General features: G+C 53.2%; 1 protein-coding gene across 2 annotated transcripts in view; it reads left to right on the top strand.

Moving 5' to 3' along the window:
• The first annotated feature begins 3,319 nt into the window (after positions 1-3,319).
• The window catches only part of ARL6 (ADP ribosylation factor like GTPase 6), a 64,913-nt gene continuing 45,043 nt past the window's right edge, over positions 3,320-23,189 (top strand). Inside the window, exons 1-2 of one of the 2 annotated variants that reach the window (XM_029578834.1) lie at positions 3,320-3,597; positions 6,767-6,893. In XM_029578834.1, the coding sequence (XP_029434694.1) occupies positions 3,521-3,597; positions 6,767-6,893 (204 nt within the window). In that variant the 5' untranslated portion in view covers positions 3,320-3,520. Of the gene's footprint in view, positions 3,598-5,549; positions 6,081-6,766; positions 6,894-23,189 lie in introns of those variants that run through there. The other variant, XM_029578835.1, reaches the window with a different exon arrangement.

The raw sequence follows: 23,189 nt of genomic DNA, 5'->3' as shown, positions 1-23,189 counted from the left end.
CTGATATTTGGACAATTTTTAATAATTTTTATGAGTTTTTCATTGTTGGATGTTATTCTGTTCAGCAGCTGTTTTGTAACATTTTTAGTATAGCTTTACAGTTATTTCTGTGTGGGGATCTATAGCAGCTTGGCTTGTTCTGTTTTCCTAATGTTAATGTTTAGGGCCTAGTTTACTATTTGTAGTGTTGCCTTTTCATAGGTAGGGTTGTTAATGTTTGAGTGTGTTCCATAATGCAGGTGTAACTTTGTGTGGATTAGTTTGTGTGCATTATTGCAGATCCTGGGACTATGTTAGGTGCTATATTTCTCTTTCCATTTCTCCAGGTTTGCACTGCATGCAGAGTGGCTTTTTTGGTTTTCCATTCCAGTTTCTTTCTCCATATTTATAATTTGTGGTTTTTCTGTACTTGGTGAAGGTCAGTTCTGGGTGTGTGACTGAGGTGAGGTATTTTACTAGCATGGAGGCATTTGTATCAATCTTATTTGTTGTGTTTTCTGAATAGGATACACATCAGTGGTAAATTACTGTCTTTTAATAAGGAGGGATATTGTACCTGCCCGTAAAGGGAGTTTGTTTTACTTTTACTGAGATGTCATCAGAACCAGAATATCTTTTTTGTATGGTGAATTGTATGGGTAATGCCCTAGTTCTGCTCTGCACCATTTGTTGGGGGTTGAGGGTGTTCCTGTGGATGCAGAATGTATGTTTACATTTAGCCCTGTGACGGTTCAGTGAGTCACACATGTAAGAACTATCTGTCAGGTGTGTCCCAGCCGAAAAAAGGTTGAGAACCACTGCTCAAGGGTATACATGTTTAGATATTTAAGTCTATCCTCATATGCATTAGAACAAACACCACTAATCATTTTAGTAGCCATCCTCTGGACCAACCCCATCCTGTTTATATCCTTTTGAAGGTGCAGTGTCCAGAACTGTACGCAGTATTGCAAGTGAGATCTTACCAGGAACCTATACAAGGGCAATATTGCTTCCTTTTTTCTAACCCAATCAGTTTTCCATTAGGATCCATCCTGAGAGTGACCAGTTTATCTAACATAGTAATTACGGAGGGAAAAGACCAAATGGTCCATCTAGTCTACTCAGCAATTTGCTTATGATAGTAACTGCTGCTCCGTGCAGGTTAAGAACATAAGAAAATGCCATACTGGGTCAGACCAAGGGTCCATCAAGCCCAGCATCCTGTTTCCAACAGTGGCCAATCCAGGCCATAAGAACCTGGCAAGTACCCAAAAACTAAGTCTATTCCATGTCTATTCCAGGTTACCCCCATGCTTTCTGTTAAGGGTAGTAACTGCCTCTCCATGCAGGTTACCCCCTTGCCTTTTGTTAAGGGTAGTAACTGCCTCTCCATGAAGGTTACCCCCATGCCTTCGGTTAAGGGTAGTACCTGCCTCTCCATGCAGATTACCCCCATGCCTTCTGTTAAGGGTAGTAACTGCCTCTCCATGCAGGTTACCCCATGCCTTCTGTTAAGGGTAGTAACTGCCTCTCCATGCAGGTTACCCCCATGCTTTCTGTTAAGGGTAGTAACTGCCACTCAGTGCAGGTTTCCCCCATGCATTATGTTAAGGGTAGTAACTGCCTTTCCATGCAGGTTACCCCCATGCTTTCTGTTAAGGGTAGTAACTGCCACTCAGTGCAGGTTTCCCCCATGCATTATGTTAAGGGTAGTAACTGCCTTTCCATGCAGGTTACCCCCATGCTTTCTGTTAAGGGTAGTAACTGCCACTCAGTGCAGGTTACCCCCATGCATTATGTTACGCATGTTGCCTATGTGGAGCTATGTCAATGACCTTAATGAAATCCAAGTGCACTACAGCTAACCCTCTCCCTGATTACCCAATGAAAGAAATTGGTCAGATTCCTCCTATATGATTTACCACTGGTATAAGCAGGCTGCCTCTCAGCATGCAGTGCATTGGATTCCAGAATATAGCAGCGATTGCATTAGGTCAAGTTGTGCACCACGGTGAGCCGAAAAACTGCCTCTACTTCCTAGCCGCCTCCTTCCTCTTTTTCGAGGCCTCTGGAACTACTTCTGACTGGAAAGACCAGGTGCTCTGGGTCAGAGCATAAGACATAAGAAGTGGAATGAAAGCATAATCAAGTATGGGAAATGCAGACCTTCCGAAAGCATAAATATGAAGAAAAGACAATCGGACAGCACAGGTATCAATGAATAAAAGGAAAGCAAACTCCTGGGGGAATTCTGTGCAAACAAATTTAAAATTATGCGCACAAAAACTGAAAATTCTGCAAAATTCTGCAAATTTTATATTGGTCAAAATAACACAATGTACATGACAGTATTTAAGTAATTACATTTTAAATTATTACAGAAAAACGTTATTACTTAAAGTTGCAGCATTTTAAATATTTTGAGGAGAATTTCCCTAGAAATTCACTGTAAGAGTGTCCCTTCCACATACACACACATCCCCTCATACAGGGTTCCTCTCTCATGTATGCACACTCTCACAAGCTCCCAATCTCTCACACACATACATCCTCACACAGGCTACCTATGTCTCTCTCCCTCTGGCACCCATTCACACAGGTTCTGGTCTCACATATACACAATCCCTTCACACAGGCTAGCACCCTCACATACACACAAGCTCCCAATCTCTCACACACATACACACTCCTTCACAATCTCCTCATATAGGCTCCCTCTCTCTGAAACCCACACTCAAGCATCCCCCACTCCCCCTCTTACCAACCAAGCTCTCTCACCCTCTCCCACACCCCCTCTCCTCTCTCACACACACACACATTCTCTCTCACCGGCATCCCCCTCCCCTCTTATAGGTTCCCTCTCTCTGAAACCCACACTCAAGCATCCCCCACTCCCCCTCTTACCAACCAAGCTCTCTCACCCTCTCCCACACCCCCTCTCCTCTCTCACACACACACACATTCTCTCTCACCGGCATCCCCCTCCCCTCTTATAGGTTCCCTCTCTCTGAAACCCACACTCAAGCATCCCCCACTCCCCCTCTTACCAACCAAGCTCTCTCACCCTCTCCCACACCCCCTCTCCTCTCTCTCACACACACACACATTCTCTCTCACCGGCATCCCCCGCCCCTCTTATAGGTTCCCTCTCTCTGAAACCCACACTCAAGCATCCCCCCAGCCCCCTTCTCTTACCTCCCATGTTCTCTCTCACACCCTCCTGCTCTCTGTCACCCTCCTCTCTCTCGCCGCGGGACGCGCTCCGTTTGCGGCCAAGATGAAGGCCCGGCGCGCCGTTCGCCACGAAAAGGAAAGGCCCCTGTGTGCCGCGAGCGGCGCGCCGGGCCTTCATCTTCGCCGGGGTCTCCTCTGCTATTTTCTGCGCGGGGGGGGGCGCAATTCTGCGTCTCGCAGTAGCGCAGAATTCCCCCAGGAGCGTAATAGTTTGCAATAAGCTGAGGAGGCCGGGAAGCTGCCCAGCAGAGGCGGAGCCTCGTCCTCACATCCCCAGGAAGCGGGAAGCGCCGCTCCGGGCCGGATGTGTTTACAGTTACCGGAGGAACGCGCCCACGGGGCTCAGTGCAGCGCTGCTCGCCCACAGGCTCCAGAGCCAAGGTTCGTTTCTGCCGGAGCGGGGATGCATGGGGAGATCCGGCTGCAATCACAGGGAGAGAGGAGAGAGGCAAGGGGGTGCACGGGAAGATCCGGCTGCAATCACAGGGAGAGGGGAGAGAGGCAAGGGGGTGCATGGGAAGATCCAGCTGCAATCACGGAGAGGGGAGAGAGGCAAGGGGGTGCATGGGAAGATCCAGCTGCAATCACGGAGAGGGGAGAGAGGCAAGGGGGTGCATGGGAAGATCCGGCTGCAATCACAGGGAGAGGGGAGAGAGGCAAGGGGGTGCACGGGAAGATCCGGCTGCAATCACAGGGAGAGGGGAGAGAGGCAAGGGGGTGCATGGGAAGATTCAGCTGCAATCACGGAGAGGGGAGAGAGGCAAGGGGGTGCATGGGAAGATCCAGCTGCAATCACGGAGAGGGGAGAGAGGCAAGGGGGTGCATGGGAAGATCCAGCTGCAATCACAGGGAGAGGGGAGAGAGGCAAGGGGGTGCATGGGAAGATCCAGCTGCAATCACGGAGAGGGCCAGGAAGGTGCATGGAGCGATCCGGCTGCACTCACAGGGAGAGGGGAGAGAGGCAAGGGGGTGCACGGGAAGATCCGGCTGCAATCACAGGGAGAGGGGAGAGAGGCAAGGGGGTGCATGGGGAGATCCGGCTGCAATCACAGGGAGAGGGGAGAGAGGCAAGGGGGTGCATGGGAAGATCCAGCTGCAATCACGGAGAGGGGAGAGAGGCAAGGGGGTGCATGGGAAGATCCAGCTGCAATCACAGGGAGAGGGGAGAGAGGCAAGGGGGTGCACGGGAAGATCCGGCTGCAATCACAGGGAGAGGGGAGAGAGGCAAGGGGGTGCATGGGGAGATCCGGCTGCAATCACAGGGAGAGGGGAGAGAGGCAAGGGGGTGCATGGGAAGATCCAGCTGCAATCACGGAGAGGGGAGAGAGGCAAGGGGGTGCATGGGGAGATCCGGCTGCAATCACAGGGAGAGGGGAGAGAGGCAAGGGGGTGCATGGGAAGATCCAGCTGCAATCACAGGGAGAGGGGAGAGAGGCAAGGGGGTGCATGGGGAGATCCAGCTGCAATCACAGGGAGAGGGGAGAGAGGCAAGGGGGTGCATGGGAAGATCCAGCTGCAATCACGGAGAGGGCCAGGAAGGTGCATGGAGCGATCCGGCTGCACTCACAGGGAGAGGGGCAGGGGGTGCATGGGGAGATCCGGCTGCAATCACATGGAGAGGGGGCAGGAAGGTGCATGGGGAGATCCGGCTGCACTCACAGGGAGAGGGGCAGGGGGTGCATGGGGAGATCCAGCTGCAATCACATGGAGAGGGGCAGGAAGGTGCATGGGGAGATCCGGCTGCACTCACAGGGAGAGGGGCAGGGGGTGCATGGGGAGATCCAGCTGCAATCACATGGAGAGGGGCAGGAAGGTGCATGGGGAGATCCGGCTGCACTCACAGGGAGAGGGGCAGGGGGTGCATGGGGAGATCCAGCTGCAATCACATGGAGAGGGGCAGGAAGGTGCATGGGGAGATCCGGCTGCACTCACAGGGAGAGGGGCAGGGGGTGCATGGGGAGATCCAGCTGCAATCACATGGAGAGGGGGCAGGAAGGTGCATGGAGCGATCCGGCTGCACTCACAGGGAGAGGGGCAGGGGGTGCATGGGGAGATCCAGCTGCAATCACATGGAGAGGGGGCAGGAAGGTGCATGGGGAGATCCGGCTGCACTCACAGGGAGAGGGGCAGGGGGTGCATGGGGAGATCCGGCTGCACTCACAGGGAGGGGGTGGATGGGGAAATCCGGCTACACTCACAGGGAGAGGAGAGAGGGGCAAGGGGTGCTCTGGGAGATCCAGCTCGGATGCTGCAGGAGACATAATATAAGTGTTCCTGGCAGGGCACTTCCTAAAGATCATCTTGCTACCCGCCTTCCAGGGTACCCTCTGTACTGCTCACAGCCCCTGCGGTGTATTTCAGGTGCAGTCAGGAATTGCAAGTGAAACCCAACCCCCAGTCTTCAGCTGCCAGCCACAGAGCCTGACTGCAAGATTTCTCCCACCAATACCCACCCATCTTTCCATGACTAACCCCAAAGCTCTGTAGTAATCTAAATAGCTAGCAATACTAACATGCCCATTGCCCAAATGTTGCCTCCTACGTAGTGTGCCAGACAGACCCAGGTACATGGGTGCCACTTGTTCCATTAGGACTGGCAGCCTGCCACAGAGAGTCGATATCAGTATCGCAGCCTTCAGCTCTGCCATAACAACTTCAGCATTCATTCCATAGCCCCAGCACTCCTTGCTGAATTAGCTGCCTACGGCCCTATGAACGTTTAAGCAATGCCTCTAGGTCATGCATTTCATTTACACTTTAAATTCAGTTTCTAATGAATTTCTACTGCTTCCCTAAAAACATTGCTGACTTCTTGCTTAAACATCTGAATTTCTCCAAAGCTTGTGATATCTCTTCTATACCATGCAAGTCTGTTTTGCTGGAATCTCTGATAATGTTATTTAATATTGCAAAAAACATGTAACTGATTGAACAGCTCTGTAGAAGTTACTGCAGTGCATCCCAGGTTATTTCAACCACTTACAAGTTGTTTGTGGACCTGTGTGTTGTCTTATTAATTTAGCTCGTAATGCAGTTGCTAGGATTCAAAATGCTAACTTTAATATTTATGTCTTTAGTCTGATCTAAGATATAAAATTATTATAAGCTAAGATAGCAAATGAGATGTGAGGAGGAGAAGGCTCACATAACACGAAGCTATCCTTTTTGGAATGAGCTTGACAACAGCCGGTATCTAGAAATGGTTGCCAAAACATTGGAGATTGATGCAAGCTTTTGCTAGAACATGGATTTTTGCAGCAGATCAGAGGAATGCTCTGATTAGAGGCGCTAACCCTTACGTGTTTCGCTGGTACATACTAAATAGCCATAGTGAACGCTGTATCAAGGCCATGATACTACTGTAGGAACCCAGGCTTAAAGGCAGCCAATCTGCTTTCATCTCAAGAGCTCCTTCCCCATAATCAGCTTACAGTCCCTGTGATATTAGGTGAATTCATTCAGGGTTCATAGAGCTTGAAATCCTGAGCAGCCGAAGCAGGCTCATTTCTTAGGGTTCTGCTGACCGCTGCTGCTTTCGTCTCTCCTTCAGGAGTATGGGGCTCTTTGATAGGCTTGCAGGATGGCTCGGACTGAAGAAGAGAGAGGTCCACGTTCTGTGTCTGGGGCTGGATAACAGTGGCAAAACAACGATCATTAACAAGCTGAAACCTTCCAATGTAAGTAGACTGTCTTAACTTCCTGTATTTGAAATGCTTCACAACAAACTATCTGAACTGTATTCATTCAATTAGTGTGATGCTTAAAAAATGCCAGGCAGTTTTGAAGCCAGCTCCAGCTTGTGGGGGATTTATCCATCAACAGAGTACAGTTTCAAGCTATTTCACGACAGAGGACATTATCTTTTTCACTATTTTGTTGAACGTCCTGGTCTTCTCATTAAATGAGAGCATATTCAAGCTTCATCCCACTAAGAGCCTAGAATAGACTCTGGTTCAGGCCAGTTCTACAGTTGGACACAATTCCTGGCGAAGGCTGGGGGGCATGTTGTTCCAAAGTGCAGGCCCTGCGATGGAGAGGGCACGTTCTTTGGTGGTTATAAGTTTTGTTAGTTTAGGCGAGGGTGTGTGCAGAGTAGACAGATACTGTGTTCTGGTGGGTCTGTCGAGGGTGTGAAAGCAGAGGTGTTCATTGAACCAGTGCATGTCTTGGTTGTGAAGGGATTTATGGATGATGATGAGGGACTTGTATATTATCTGGGATGTGATTGGCAACCAGTGTAGGTGTTTGAGGACAGGGGTGATATGGTCGGATCGGTGGGCATTGGTAAGGATACAGGCGGCAGCATTTTGGAGCATCTGCAGGGGTTGGATAGTATTTTTTAAAAGGCCTAGGAGGATGGAATTTCATTAATCAACTTTGGATAGGATAGTGGCTTGAAGAATGGTACGAAAGTCATTTAGATGTAGGAGGGGTTTTAGTTTTTTCAGAGTATGGAGCTTGAAAAAGCCGTCTTTTAGGGTGACGTTAATGAACTTTTTTAGGTTGTAATGGTTGTCTAGGGTGACTCCGAGGTTGCGAACGTGTTGGGAAAAGGTAGAGGGGGGAGGTGTGTGTTGGGTAAGGGAGAGATGAGGTGGTTGGAGTGCAGTGAGATGATTAGGAGCTCTGTTTTAGAGGTGTTGAGCGCAAGGTAGTTGTCTGAAAGCAGGGTGTTAATGGCTGCAAGGGCCGATTCCCAGGTCTTCATGGCCTTGGGTAAGGTATCGGTAACAGGAATGAGGATCTGAACATCGTCCGCATATATGAAGTACGGAAGACCAAGATTGGATAGGAGATGGCAAAGGGGAAGGAGGTATATATTGAAGAGGGTAGAAGACAGTGAGGAACCTTGAGGTACTCCTTGCAACAGGTTAATTGGTTTGGATTCACAGTGCCCAATTTTCACTCTATTGCCTGTTGGTTAGGTATGATTGAAACCAGTGGAGGGAGGAGCCGGATATGCCGATTCCTTTTAGGCGTTCAATTAGGATGTGGTGGTTGACCGTATCAAATGCTGCGGATATGTCCAGGAGGGCCAGGATGTATGATTGGCTTTTATCAAGGGCCTTCAGGATATAGTTGGAAAGGGAGATAAGGAGGGTTTCGGTGCTGTGGTGTCTGCGGAATCCATATTGGGAGGGGAAAAGGATGTGATGATCGTTTAGGTAGTCTATTAGCTGCCGGTTAATAGTTTTTTCTAGGATTTTAGATAAAAAGGGAAGGTTGGAGATGGGGCGGTAGTTGGCAGGGTCAGAAGAGTCAAGGGAGGTTTTTTTAAATGGGTTTTATTACAGCTTGTTTGAGTTGTTTTGGGACTGTGCCGAGTGACATAGAGCGATTGATGATATTGGATATAGGTTCGGAGATAATATTAGGGATAGTGAGGAAGGATTGGGTGGGGATAGCGTCTGAGGGGTGCACTACGGGGTTGATTTTCTTGAGGATGGATTCAATCTCCATAGGTGTCGTAGTCTTGAATGAATTGAGTACTGCAGTGGTGTTAGGTGCTTGGGATGTAGTGGGCGTTGGCATGGTGGCAGTGGTGTTTATTATTGGGGTATTGGTGGGAGTGGAGAAGGGGGGAAGCACGCCATGATTTTTTCTATTTTATTGTGGAAGTATAGGGCGAGTTCTTCGCCATTGGCTCCAGCAGCCAAAAAACATAAGTGCCTTTCTTTCCGCACTGCTTGTCATATTAGGGCTTCACAGTCTGACCTGGATTCCAACTTATGTCGGGACTGTGAGGAAGTGTTGCGCTGGAGGTGGACCCTTGGCCTGGTGCAGGATTGGTATGGCCCTCTGGTCGGACCCAGAGAGTGCCTGCCACCAGGAGGCGGAGCACATGAGGAGACAGAGGCTAGCTGGAGCTTCGCCAATAACAGTCCGGGGTTTCCGCAGGTTGAGCCCTTGGGTACCCGGACCGCCTGGACTTAGGTGGGCCTCAGATGGTCTCCCGGAGAGGTAGCGGAGGGGTGTGCCCACCATGAGCAAGGGTGCGTGGCTGATGCAGAGTGGATGGACCAGACCCGAACTGGAAGCTCCGGAGACCTCAGGGAGGTAACAGTTCAGGAAGGCTCTCCGGGCGAGACAGGCAGCATCTGCGGGTCTGGTCAGGTGAAGGCCACGGGTACATTCCAAGCAAGATGGGCTAGTAGTCACAGTAGGCCAGAAGAGAGTGAAGCGCAAGGGTCAAAGCCAGAGTATCCATCCAGAAGTGGTCAGCCAAAGCAGGAGTCAATACCAAGGTCAGTCCGAGCATAGTCAAGGCAAGTGAGGATCAGTTCGAGGCAGCAGACGAACAGAGTGGTCAGACAGGCCGAGGTCAGTACCAGAGATCAGTCCGAGAAGGTACTACCTGAGTAAGGACACAGGAAGGAACACAGGGCGCAGGAACACTGGAACACAAGGAGACGCAGGAATAAGGAGACACTGGAACACAGGATTAGGCAAACTAGAACACCACGGTGTCGACCCGATTGCTAAGGCAAGGTCCTGGGGATAGGGCCTCGCTATTTATAGGGCTACTAAGTGATATCATTTATTTATTTGAAAACTTTTTTATACCGATATTCGAGCGGACATCATATCTGTTTACTTCATAACTAAAGAAAGGAAAATACAATGAACAGGAGGGGGGAGGGGGCTCAGACAGGAACAGGTAAACAGCAATGAATCGAAAGGAACATCAAGGGGCTGCTCAGGCGAGCTGTTAAAAATATGATAGGGTGGCAACTGTGCCCATAACTTTGTACAAGGTTCAGTAAGTACTAGCAAGGAGGCAAGGGGGGGGGTCAAAGATTATGGGGGGGGCGGAAGGGTAAGCTTGTTTAAAGGCTTTGGGGGGGGGGTGGTGGAAGGGTAAGCTTGTTTAAAAAGTCAGATTTAAAAATTGGCCCTAAATTTAGATGTGCAGGTCTCGAGCCGGAGGTTGGGGGGTAAATAATTCCAGAGAGTGGGACCTGCAATGGAGAGGGCCCGGTCTCTCGTGGAGGTGAGGTGTGCCTTTTTAGGGAAGGCACGTGGAGGGTCCCATTGTTGGAGGATCTGGTGGCATGGTTAGATCGTATGGGTGGGTGGAAGGGCTCACCAAGCCAATATGAGTTGTGGGAGTGTATGGCTTTGTGGATTACAGTCAGGGTTTTATTGATGATGCGTGATGGGATCCGGGAGCCATTGCAGATTTTTCAGAATGGGGGTAATGTGTTCATATTTACGGGTGTTAGAGAGAGTTCTCGCTACAGCATTCTGTAGCATTTGGAGAGGTTTTACGGAGGAGTAGGGGAGACCTAGGAGGAGGGCATTGCAGTAGTCCATTTTTGTTGAGAGGGTGGCTTGTATGACAGTGCGGAAATCAGCGACGTGAAGCAAGGGTTTTAGTTTTTTCATCACATTAAGTTTGAAAAAACCTTCCTTTAGGATCAGGTTGATGTGTTTTTTTAGGTTCAGTTGTTGGTCAATCTGAATCCCGAGGTTTCTTGCGCAGGGCTGTGTGAGGAAGGTATTATAGGCAGGGTCATTTGTAAGTGCGGGTTTGGGGGGAGAGTGTTGTGAGATGAGGAGTTCTGTTTTTGAGGCGTTTAAGGCGAGGTGCAGGTCGGTGAGGAGTGCATTGATGGAGGCAAGGCAGTTTTTCCAGAAGACAAGGGCATTGGTCAGAGAGTCCTGGATGGGTATGATGATTTGCACGTCATCTGCATATAGGTAGAATTTGAGGCCGAGATCTGATAGGAGTTGGCAGAGGGGGAGTAAGATATATATTGAAGAGGGTGGAGGAGAGGGAGGAGCCCTGGGGAACTCCTTGAGAAAGAGCATAGTGGGAGGATTTGACATTGCCTATTTTAACAGAGTATTTTCTATTAGTAAGATAGGATGTAAACCATTGGAGTGTGGTGCCAGAGAGGCTGATGCTGGCTAAGCAGGAGAGGAGGCGATTATGGCTTATAGTATCAAAGGCGGCGGAGATATCCAAGAGAGCCAGGATGTAGGAGTGTCCTTGGTCCATGCCTCTGAGGAGGAAATCAGAGAGAGAAAGCAGGAGGGTTTCAGTGTTGAGATGTTTACGGAAGCCAAATTGGGAGGAGAGCAGTATCTTGTTGTCTTCCAGGTAGTCTGTTAGTTGGGTATTAACCACTTTCTCCATAATTTTTGATATGAAGGGTAGTTTGGAGATGGGGCGAAAGTTGGCTGGGTCCTTCGGGTCTAGGGAGGGTTTTTTTTAGCAGGGGCTTGATGGCTGCATGTTTAAGAGAGTCAGGGACTATGCCAGAGTAGAGGGAGCAGTTGATAATGTCAGCCAAAGGTTTAGCAGTGGTGTCAGGTATCATAAGTAGGGCTTTAGTGGGGACAGTGTCAGAGGGGTGGGTGGCCGGTTTGATCTTTTTGAGGATCGAAGTTATTTCAATGGAGGAAGTGAGTTCAAGGGAGTTGAGGGTGGTAGTAGTTAAGCATGGGCTCACAGGAGGGGGGATGGTGTCAGGGGTAAATCTGAGGAGTATGTTAGCTATTTTGTTGTGAAAGTAGAGTGCCAATTCTTCACATTTACTACTTGCTTCATTGTCGGGGATGACAGGGGGGGTTGGCTTGGTGAGATTGGTGACATGGGAGAAGAGGGCTTTAGGGTTATAGATGTAATCGTGAATTTTCTTGGCATAGAAATCGCGTTTGGCATTGAGGGTGGAGGTTCTATAGAAGTGAAGAGCAGATTTGAAGGCAGAGGCTTTTTGGGAAGACGGGTCGTTACGCCATGCTCTCTCCTTTTGTCTTAGGTTGTTTTTCATATGTTTGAGGTCAGTCGTGTACCACGGTTTCTGATTTTTGGCAGACTGGTTCAAATCACGTGTGGTGATGGGGCATAGTTTGTTTGCGATGTCAAGTGTGATATTGCTCCAGGACTTGATTGCGGCATCTGGATCAGTGCAGTTAAGGTTGGGCAAGGAGTCAGTGAGAGCTGCAATGAGCTCTTCACTAGGGCAGGCTTTTCTGAAAGTAATAGAAGTATTGGAGGTGGGGTGATTAAATAATGGTGACTTGATGGAAAGAGAAGTTTTGATAATGGTGTGGTCTGACCAGGGGACAGGGTACATGAGGGTGTATAAGGGGAGGTGATGCAGGAGTTGATGAATAAGAGGTCGAGGGTGTGGCCAGCTTTATGAGTAGGGGAGGTGATAATTTGTTTGTATCCCATGGCATCTAGGGAGTTGAGGAAGGATTCGCAGAACGAGGAGAGGGGAGATACATCAACGTGGAGATTAAAATCTCCTAAAATGATGGCGGGGGCTTCAATGTTGATGTTGTCTGTGATGAATTCGATGATGGGTGATGGGTCGTGTTCTAGGAGGCCGGGTGGGGCATAGACCAGGCAGACCTGTAGTTCGTGGGATGTAGAGACCGATCTCTAATCTGTTAGGGGGTTTGATGATGACAGGTTTGAGCTTTAGGTGCTTTTTAACTGCAAGGAGTAGACCTCCACCCCGTTTCTTAGGTCTCGGGGTGTTGAAGATATCATAGGTGTGATTGGGGAGCTGATTTAGGAGGACGATGTCTGAGTCCTTGAGCCAGGTTTCTGTGATGGCGCAGACATCAGGCTTGGAGTCGGATAGGAGGTCATTAAGAATTATGGTTTTTTTGGGGAGGGATTGGGCATTGAAGAGAATTATGAATAAGGTGGTGAGTCCTATGAACTGAGTGAGTGGGGAGATGTGGATGGGTAGAAGCGACTTATAGTGGGGGAGAAGGAGGTGAGGTGAGAGGCGGGGTGTTCTACGGGAGGGGTAGTGTATGCAGGGGATTGAGAAGCTTGATGGTTAGCCATTGGGAGGCGAGGGGGGGAATGGTAACCGAAGACTCGGAGGAGGGTATCAGGGGGTTCAGGAGAAGGTGGGGGTTGAGAGCTCAGGGAGGATTGCGTGGAGTATTAGGAGGTTAGTATGTGAGAGGGATCAGGGGCAAAGCGTGTGATTAGGGAACTAGAGAGCAGGTGTGTAGCAGACAGGGTATAAGTACATACAAGATATAAGTACATACAGGAATGATGATTGAAGAAGCATGCGGCTGAGAAGACTGTGTAGAGTTCAGTGGAGGCGTTGAGTAGTTTACAGTTCTGGAGGACGGATTGAAGAGGCAGTCGTGGATACGGGGAGCAGGCAGGGGAGCACAAAGGGGCAGGCCCCTTAGTTGCGCTCCTTCGGCGCACGACGCCCTTCGCGCGGTGTCCAGAGTTAGCAGAGGGCCTCGAGGGCCTGTTGCTGCCTCCGTCTCCTGTGATGTCGATGGGGGCGGATTATCGACGCTGGAAAGGCGGGCGGGGGCCTGGGGAGGCCTGGATCGCAGTCAACCCTTACCCCGACGGGTGCGCACCAATCGCGCCAGCCACCAGTTCTTGGTCCGGTGTGGTCCAGCTTTCGGGTCCGGCGGGTCTGGCTTCCGGGGTCGGGTCCGGCGTGGTCTGGCGGGTCTGGCTTCCGGGTCGGGTTCGGCGTGGTCTGGCTTCCAGGGTCGGGTCTGGCATGGTCGGCTTCCGGGGTTGGGTCCGGTGTAGGATGGACCGCGGGACGGAGGCCGAGGTAGGTTGAGGTCCGGTCTTCCGGGAAGGGCCGTGGGTCGGAGGGCATCCGAGGGTGGGATGCTGGTCCGATCGCGGCGTCCGAGGCAAGAGGGCTTTCTTAAGTGGGCAGAGAGCCTTAAGGGACTGTTGCTGCCTCTGCCTCCTGTGACGTCGATGGGGGCGGATCGCCGACACTGGAAAGGCGTGTGGGGCCTGGGGAGGCCTGGATCGCGGTCGGCCCTTACCCTGATGGGTGTGCGCCGATCGCGCCAGCCACCAGTTCGTGGTCTGGGGGTCGGGTCCGGCGGTTCCGGCTTCCGGGGTCGGGTCCGGCGTGGTCCGGCTTCCGGGGTCGGGTCCACTGCATCCGAATCGGTTTTCCCGCGCTTGGCCCTTTAAAGCTCAGGACATCAGCTGTGCACGCGCCTAGTGGCGGGGCTGAGGCGGCCGAAGATGTGGAGCCCCGCTGAGATCTCCGCTGAGATCTCCGCTGTGAGGCCTGCAGCATGGAGGAAGCCTTGGTGAGCGTCGGGGACGCTGGGAGCTGGCAGCAGCGGCAAGACCGGAGCTAGTGGAGGGCAGTGCGAGGTGAGCAGGCCCGGTCGCGGCACCCACATGGCCGGGACGCGCAACAGGAAGTCCAGGGAGTGTTGGCCTCCGCGGACTTTGCTAAGCCCGGCTCCTCCCATTCAGAGGAATGGGTTAGCCACACCCTTAACTGGAAGTACCCCGGACCTGAGTACCCCCAGGACTGGGTCATCCATGGAAGAAGGAAATTCAGTGGCACCTACCCCAGTACCTCCTGGGCTAGGCATGGACCTGGCTGCTGGGTGGAATTTTTCCAGGGCCTTCAAGCCTTTGTACATGTGCAGTCTTCTACCTCACTTGTCCCTGTCCGGACGGAACCACAGCCGGTAAGCTCTCCCACTCCAGTCCTATCGGCAGACCTCTAGGCATGCCTCGCCTCACCAAGCGTATCCCTGGCAGGGACCCGAACAGCACAGAGGAAGAGGAGGATACAGATTCCTTAGAAGATGAGGAAATTCCCCCTGGTTTAGAACCTTATCGGACCGTGTTAAGGTTTTTCCATAGAGATGAATTGCCGCCCCTGGTTTCCCAGATGCTGAAGATGCTGGGAGTTCCTGGGGCAGACTCTATGATGGAACCAAAGAAGAATCCCATTCTGATTTCCCTACGGAAAACCTCTTGCTACATTCCAGTACTAGAAGCTATCCAAGAGTTGATTGACCTGGAATGGGATGCCCCAGAAGCAAGTTTTAAAGGGGGATAAGCATTAGAAGCTTTCTACTCACTGGATCCGGCAGTGAGAGAGCATTTGCATTTCTCTAAAGTGGATATGCTGGTCTGTGCTGTTTCGAAGCGAGCAACTATCCCAGTGGAGGGAGGAGCGGTCTTAAAGGTTGCACATGATAAATGGTTGGAGTCCATCCTTAAACAGGCCTTTGACGTAGTAGCAATGACCTTACAGATTGCTTCTTGTTGTGCCCTGATAGCTCGTTTGTGCCTACTCCTTTCTCAGGAGGTGGATGACTCGGGGGTGAATTCCAGAGCGGTTATGGAACCCGCAGCCACCTTTTTAGCCTACGCGGGCTCGGATCTAGTTTGTACTTTGGCCAGAGGAGTGGCCTCAGCAGTGGTGGCCAGAAGTTAGCTTTGGCTGCAGAAGTGCTCAGCAGACGCAACCTCCAAGGCAAATCTTACAAAGATGCCCTTTAAAGGATCACTCCTTTTCGGCAGTGAATTGGAACCGCTGGCCAGTAAATGGGGTGAAACTCCAGTTTCCTGCCTACCAGAAGATAAGAGAAAGCAGTTACAGCACTCCTCACCTATGAGGGGTCGATTCAGGAGCTCCCAACGCTTTCGTCCCTTCAGTCAAAATTTCGGAGGTCTTGGCCCTTTGGGAGGTCTCAGTCCTTTTGTAGTCAACAGCTCAAGAGAGGGGCAGGCTCGGGTTGAGATTCATCCCGAACCCCCCAGTGAAAATTTACATGGAAACCCCTATGCTCCGTGATAATGGCCGTACAAACGGGAGAGTTCTTAACTTCCCTGGACCTATCCCTACCTACATATTCCAATCCATCAAGAATACCAACGTTTCATACGCTTCGTGGTACTGGGTCGCCATTATCAGTTCCAGGCACTGGCCTTAGGCCTAGTCACCATCCCCAGAACATTTTCCAAGATTATGGTGGTCGTAGCGACAGCATTGAGAAAAGAGGGAATCCTGGTGCACCCGTACTTGGTTGACTGGTTGATTCGGGCCAAGTCCATGGAAGAGAGTCTCCGGGTGACCAACAGGATGACCTCCTTGCTTCAGGAACTCAGTTGGGTCATAAACCTGAACAAAAGCAGTCTCAAGACCTCCCAGTCCTTGGAATATATGAGAGTCCTGTTCGACACCAAGCAGGGCAAGGTCTTCCTTCTGACCATGTGGATAAGGAAGTTGATGTCCCAAGTGCGTCAGTTGATGAGCACGCTATGCCTGATGGTGTGGAGCTATCTCCAAGTTCTCGGTTTGATGGTGGCAGCCCTGGAGGTAGTGCCATGGGCGAGGGCACTGTTACAGTCTTGGCTGCAGTGCAGCCGCCTCACCACCAGGGGTCCCTCTAGTGCTGGCTCTCCTGACAGGCCCAGGCCATCTCCCCTGTCCACTCTATGTTCTGGGTTGGCCCTTATAACCCTGCCTGACAGTTCCCTCGGTGCTTCGGCATCGAGCTCACCTGGGCTCCCTGCTCTAGCCTTGCGCGGCCTTCAGGCCTTTCCTTGCGCGGCCTTCGGGCCTTTCCTTGCCTTGCGCGGCCTTCAGGCCTTTCCTTGCCTTGCGCGGCCTTCAGGCCTTTCCTTGCCTTGCGCGGCCTTCGGGCCTTTCCTTGCCTTGCCTTGCCTTGCGCGGCCTTCGGGCCTTTCCTTGCCTTGCCCTGCGCGGCCTTCGGGCCTTTCCTTGCCTTGCCTTGCGCAGCCTTCGGGCCTTCTTCCTCGCTTTTCTTACCTGGCCTACGGGCCTTCTGACCTGCCTTGCTCTGCTTACGGTGTGTGGCCTACGGGCCTTCTGTGTGTGTGGCCTACGGGCCTTCTGACCTGCCTTGCCCCGCTTACGGTGTGTGGCCTACGGGCCTTCTGTGTATGTGTGGCCTCTGGGCCTTCTGACATGTCTTGCTCTACTTACGGTGTGTGGCCTACGGGCCTTCTGTGTGTGTGTGGCCTACGGGCCTTCTGACCTGCCTTGCCCCGACTACGGTGTGTGGCCTACGGGCCTTCTGTGTGTGTGTGTGGCCTACGGGCCTTCTGACCTGCCTTGCCCTGCTTACTGTGCCCTGACCCAGCCTGAACCTAGACACTGCCATCTGCCGCCTGCCCTGACCCAGCCTGAACCTAGACACTGCTTTCTGCCGCCTGCCCTGACCCAGCCTGAACCTAGACACTGCTATCTGCCGCCTGCCCTGACCCAGCCTGGACCCAGACTCTGTTTTTGCCATTCCTGTCTCTCTCAACCTGGAGCCACCCTTCTGGGTGGTGTTCACGACTCCTGACCGGAGCCCAGCCGTAACAGTATGCCGAAGCCATTCACATTGGGAGAGACAGAGAGGACTCAGTATTCAGACGGTGAGTCCTCACGGTTTATTATCTGTACCATTTGTCAAACTCTGAATTATCCTACGTACCTGAACTGTTTAGCTTGTCAGCTCTCGGACCAGGAGCACTGGATTTGCAGCAACTGTCACAAAAGAAATGTGTCCGTATACCAAGAATGCCTTAATTGCAATTCTCCCAAACCAGGCTGGTGGAAGTGTCTCTGTCTTCCTTGTCTTTTGCCTCCAGGCAAACCCTGCCCCCGCTGCACAGCTAACGGGCCACCGTCTCCTCATAAAGATTCAGCCAGAGCTATCACACTCTGCCCTGCTTCTGGCTCAGCTAGGAATGTTTTCACCCTGGACAGTTTACTAACAGAAGATTGTAGCATAACTTGTCACAAAACTTTTCACCAAAAAGCAGCTTATACTTCAGGAAAACCAAAAACTTACCTGGCCAAGAGAACTTCTAGGACTTCCGTTCTAGGAGAGCAAGCACAAAAACAGATGGAACTCATTAACCCGAGCAGGGCTCTGCTTCCCACAGCTGCTGAACAGCCTGTAACGAGCACCTTCCCTAGACGTCCTAGAATGGCCTGTGCCTTCTCTAACCTGCTCCTCCAGAAACAAAATCAGGAGCTTCAGACTTTGGCTCGAGGTATCAAGCCCTTGGCAGTACAATCTGTGTCTTCCATGTACACTACTTCTAACCTTGCTGCTCTGCCATCTGAGTTTGCTTCATCGCCCCGAGAGGGGTCCGAGCCTGCTACAACGCCCGGAGAGGGGTCCGAGCCTGCTTCATCGCCCCGAGCGGGGTCCGAGCCTGCTTCTTCGCCCCAAGCGGGGTCCGAGCCTGCTTCTTCGCCCCGAGCGGGGTCCGAGCCTGCTTCTTCGCCCCGAGCGGGGTCCGAGCCTGCTTCTTCGCCCCGAGAGGGGTCCGAACTTGCTTCAACGCCCCGAGAGGGGTCCGAGCCTGTTACAACACCCCGAGAGGGGTCCAAGCCTGCTTCATCGCCCCGAGAGGGGTCCGAACCTGCTTCATCACCCCGAGAGGGGTCCGAGCCTGCTTCATCACCCCGAGAGGGGTCCGAACCTGCTTCTTCGCCCCGAGAGGGGTCCGAACCTGCTTCATCGCCCCGAGAGGGGTCCGAACTTGCTTCAACGCCCCGAGAGGGGTCCGAGCCTGTTACTACGCCCTGAGAGGGGTCCGAGCCTGCTTCATCACCCCGAGAGGGGCCCGAACCTGCTACAACGCCCCAAGAGGGGCCCGAGCCTGCTACAACGCCCGGAGAGGGGCCCGAGCCTGCTTCATCGCCCCGAGAGGGGTCCTAACCTGCTTCATCGCCCCGAGAGGGGTCCAAGCCTGCTACATCGCCCCGAGAGGGGTCCGAGCCTGCTGCAACGCCCGGAGAGGGGTCCGAACCTGCTTCATCGCCCCGAAAGGGGTTTGAACCTGCTTCATCACCCCGAGAGGGGCCCGAGCCTGCTACAAACGCCCCGAGAGGGGTCCGAGCCTGCTACAACGCCCCGAGAGGTGTTCGAACCTGCTACAACGCCCGGAGAGGGGTCCGAGCCTGTTAACAACGCCCCGAGAGGGGTCCGAGCCTACTACAACGCCCGGAGAGGTGTTTCGAGCCTGCTTCTTCCCCCCGAGAGGGGTCCGAGCCTGCTTCTTCCCCCGAGGGGGGTCCGAACCTGCTTCAAACGCCCCGAGAGGGGTCCGAGCCTGTTTCAATGCCCCGAGAGGGGTCCGAGCCTACTACAACGCCCGGAGAGGTGTTCCAGCCTGCTGTTTCACCCCGAGAGGGGCCCGAGCCTGCTGCACTACCCCGAGAAGAGCCTGCTAAACCGGTCCTGCTGCCGCCCCCGGAGGGGCTCAAACCGGTACCACTAACAGACTTTCTGACTCAGCCATCTGAGCCTGTTGAATTGCTCCAGCTGTTGCTGCCCCCGGAGGGGTCTGATTTCATTTTTGAGTACCCCCTGCTAAGATGGGACCTAGGAGGAGGGGGAGGCCTTGAGGAGGGGGTACTGTTACAGTCTTGGCTGCAGTGCAACCGCCTCACCACCAGGGGTCCCTCTAGTGCTGGCTCTCCTGACAGGCCCAGGCCATCTCCCCTGTCCACTCTATGTTCTGGGTTGGCCCTTATAACCCTGCCTGACAGTTCCCTCGGTGCTTCGGCATCGAGCTCACCTGGGCTCCCTGCTCTAGCCTTGCGCGGCCTTCGGGCCTTTCCTTGCCTTGCGCGGCCTTCGGGCCTTTCCTTGCCTTGCCTTGCGCAGCCTTCGGGCCTTCTTCCTCGCTTTTCTTACCTGGCCTACGGGCCTTCTGACCTGCCTTGCTCTGCTTACGGTGTGTGGCCTACGGGCCTTCTGACCTGCCTTGCCCCGACTACGGTGTGTGGCCTACGGGCCTTCTGTGTGTGTGTGTGGCCTACGGGCCTTCTGACCTGCCTTGCCCTGCTTACTGTGCCCTGACCCAGCCTGAACCTAGACACTGCCATCTGCCGCCTGCCCTGACCCAGCCTGAACCTAGACACTGCTTTCTGCCGCCTGCCCTGACCCAGCCTGGACCCAGACTCTGTTTTTGCCATTCCTGTCTCTCTCAACCTGGAGCCACCCTTCTGGGTGGTGTTCACGACTCCTGACCGGAGCCCAGCCGTAACAGGCACACGTACGACCACTTCAATGCTCACTACTGTCATGTTGGAACCCGCAGTCTCAAGACTTCAATTTGCCTCCTCTTACCAATGGGAGTATGCTCTCAGCTCCAGTGGTGGCTGCAGGAAGCTCATCTGAGCAGGGGTGTACCCCTGTCCTCACAACAGACGCGCTCCTCCGGGGCTAGGGAGCTCACTGTCTGGAACTGATGGCCCAGGAATGTTGGACCGAGGAAGAGGCCCAACATCAACTGCCTGGAAGCCCGGGCAGTCAGATTGGCATGTCTACAATTCAGCCACAGACTCCAGGGTCAAGCAGTCAATGTAATGTCGGACAACGCAATGACTGTAGCTTACATCAACTGCCAGGGTGGAACCAAGAGCCAGCAAGTGTCACAGGAAATAGATCTCATTATGGAATGGGCGGAAATATATCTACAGATGATCTTAGCCTCCCACATCGCAGGAAAAGACATCAGAGCAGACTTTCTAAGCAGGGAAAATCTGGATCCAGGAGAGTGTACATTGTTGACCAAAGCCTTTCAGCTGATAGTATATCATTGGAGTCTCCCATCCATCAACCTGCTGGTCGCATTTCACAATGCGAAGGTTCCCCGATTCTTCAGTCGCAGAAGAGATCAGTGTTCCCTGGGGATCGATGATCTTGTTCAGACCTGGCCGGAAGAAGAGTTGCTATTCGCCTTCCCGCCATGGCCCCTGCTGGGCAGGGTCATTCACAGAATCGAGCACCACAGGGTGTTAGTCCTACTAGTAGCTCCATATTGGCCTAGGCGTCCATGGTATGTGGACATGCGGATACTCCTAGTGGAGACCCTTCTGTGCCTCCCACTGCACGGACCTGCTACTCGATCCTGTCTTACGGTCTGGCCCTTGAGAGGGCTCGCCTGATGAAGCAAGGATATTCTGCGGCAGTAATTGCCACCTTACTCCGCGCATGGAAGTTCTCTACGTCCCTAGCGTATGTGTGGGTCTGATGTGAGGAACGCGGTTTCCCCCCTTGGTCGATCAAAATCCCATTTCCTAGCGTGTAGCAGATGGACCCAGGACCAATGGGTATAGTGTACTCCTGCTAGCAGTTGGAGACGGATCAGATTTCAATCTGACGTCAGTCCCTAGTACATATACTCCTGCAGGAAGTGCAGCTCTTCAGTATTTTTTCGTCTCCATAGCAGTTAGGGACTATCTGCATGCTCTCAAGCGTTAGATCAAATTTAAAGAAGAAAACCCAAAATTGAAAGAAGAAAACCTACCTGAAGACGAGCCCCGCTCTCCTGCGGTGATACCCTCGGGTCCCTCCCCCAGTTGAGATTCCAGAGGTGATTTCCGTGGTCCCTCGGAGGTGAGCCTCGGTCCGGCGGCCGAACCGCAGCGAGGCCCTAGCCCCCGATCCCTCGGGTGCGGCTGAGAAGCAGCGGGTGCACCCTCGAGCGTGGCGGTGAAGGTATTTGCCCCCTCCCCCCGCAGCCGGAGACCTCCCGGGACGAAACCGGGAAGCGCCGAAGACAAGGGAAGGTAGAAATCTTCTACTCGAATCTGGTCTCCGAGGGTCGAGGACGAGCATAGGTCACCGACCGGGACCAGTGCCACCGGGTTGATCCGCCCTAGCAGGGCCAGGCCCCGGCTATTCCAAGAGTCTGCCCACGTGGAGACTCTGAGGAGGTCGCCATATTGCCCGTGTGCTCACCGTCGCCATCTTGGCCTACTCGCCGCGCCGTTCGTCTCCGAGCGCACATCTCCAAGCCAGGCGCACAAAGCACTTGTGCGCATAGACTTACGCACGCATAAATCCTTGCGCGCATAACTTGCACGCACATAGCCGAGCGCATATCTACGGCACAGCCGCGCGCACAACTTACACGCTCAATCTAAGCGCACCGGAGCGCATAAGATTTACGCGCCGACAACCATGGCACCCCCAGGAACAGAAATTAAAGCGCAAGGGCTCTGCCCAGCATGCCACATCAGAGCCGCACAAAGCGAGGAGGCCGACGCCCTGTGCACGCAGTGCGAGGAGGCCCTGAGAGATCCAGCTCAGGGCCAGTCCCACCCAGGGCCGAGTTCCAGCTCCTCAGGGGGCACCCCGGACCTAGCTAGGGGGACCCCCCCCCCCCCACAGACGGGGACCCCCAAGGAACCAGCGCCCCCCGGCTTTGATCCAGCATCCATATCATGGGCAAACTCAACCTCTGGCTGTCCAGCCACATGCTCCACCGGAGGACCCACATGCTCCAGGCCCCTCAAGACCTAGGCACAGGCTCCCATTACCCAGAAGCCCCACCTACGGGGACTCGGACACCTCTGAGGAAGAAGCTGAACCCCTAGAAGAAGGGGAGCTCCCCCCGGGGACAGAGCCTCACTGAACCATGAGATGCTTCTTCACAAAGGTCGAGCTCCCAGACCTGGTCAATCAATGTCTGACGGAGCTCGCTTTCCCGGGCCCAGGTACTTCGGGGGAACCGAAACCGAACCCCCTGCTTGGAGGGTCCGACAGACTTCTCGCCATTTCCCTCTGTTACAAGCAGCACAACAGCTGATTGACCTGGAATGGAATGCTCCGGAGTGCGCATTCAAAGGGGGACGAGCCTTGGCGGCCCTGTACCCGCTGGACCCAGCAACCAAAGATCTTCTTGCATGCCCAATAGTGGATGCTATGGTCTGCGCGGTCTCTAGGCGCACCACTATCCCAGTGGAGAGAGGAGCTGCGCTCAAAGATGCACATGACCGACGTCTGGAGTCCATCCTCAAACAATCATTTGACGTCCCGCTATGTCTCTACAAATTGCGGCCTGCTGTACCGTGGTGACACATGCCTGCCTATCACAAACCAGGAACACCCCAGGAGAAAACATGGAACCAGCAGTATCATTCCTAGCGGACGCTGCCTCCGACCTAGTGCGCACAGCGGCCAGAGGAGTGTCCTCTGCGGTGGCTGCCAGGAGACAACTCTGGCTCCGAAGCTGGTCGGTCGACGCATCTTCCAAAACGCGCCTCACAAGGATGCTCTTCAAAGGATCCCTCCTGTTCGGCAGCGAACTAGAGAAACTGGCCGACAAATGGGGCGAGTCCCCATTGCCGCGACTGCCGGAAGATAAGACAAAGAGAAATCAGCGTCCCTTCCCCAGGTCCTCCAGGAGCAGAAGTTCGCAGCGCTTCAGTCCT

Source organism: Rhinatrema bivittatum, chromosome 15 (assembly GCF_901001135.1).
Source record: "Rhinatrema bivittatum chromosome 15, aRhiBiv1.1, whole genome shotgun sequence".
NCBI lineage: Eukaryota > Metazoa > Chordata > Amphibia > Gymnophiona > Rhinatrematidae > Rhinatrema > Rhinatrema bivittatum.
The sequence above is the reverse complement of the archived record's forward strand: the minus strand, read 5'-3'. Positions and strand labels throughout refer to the sequence as shown.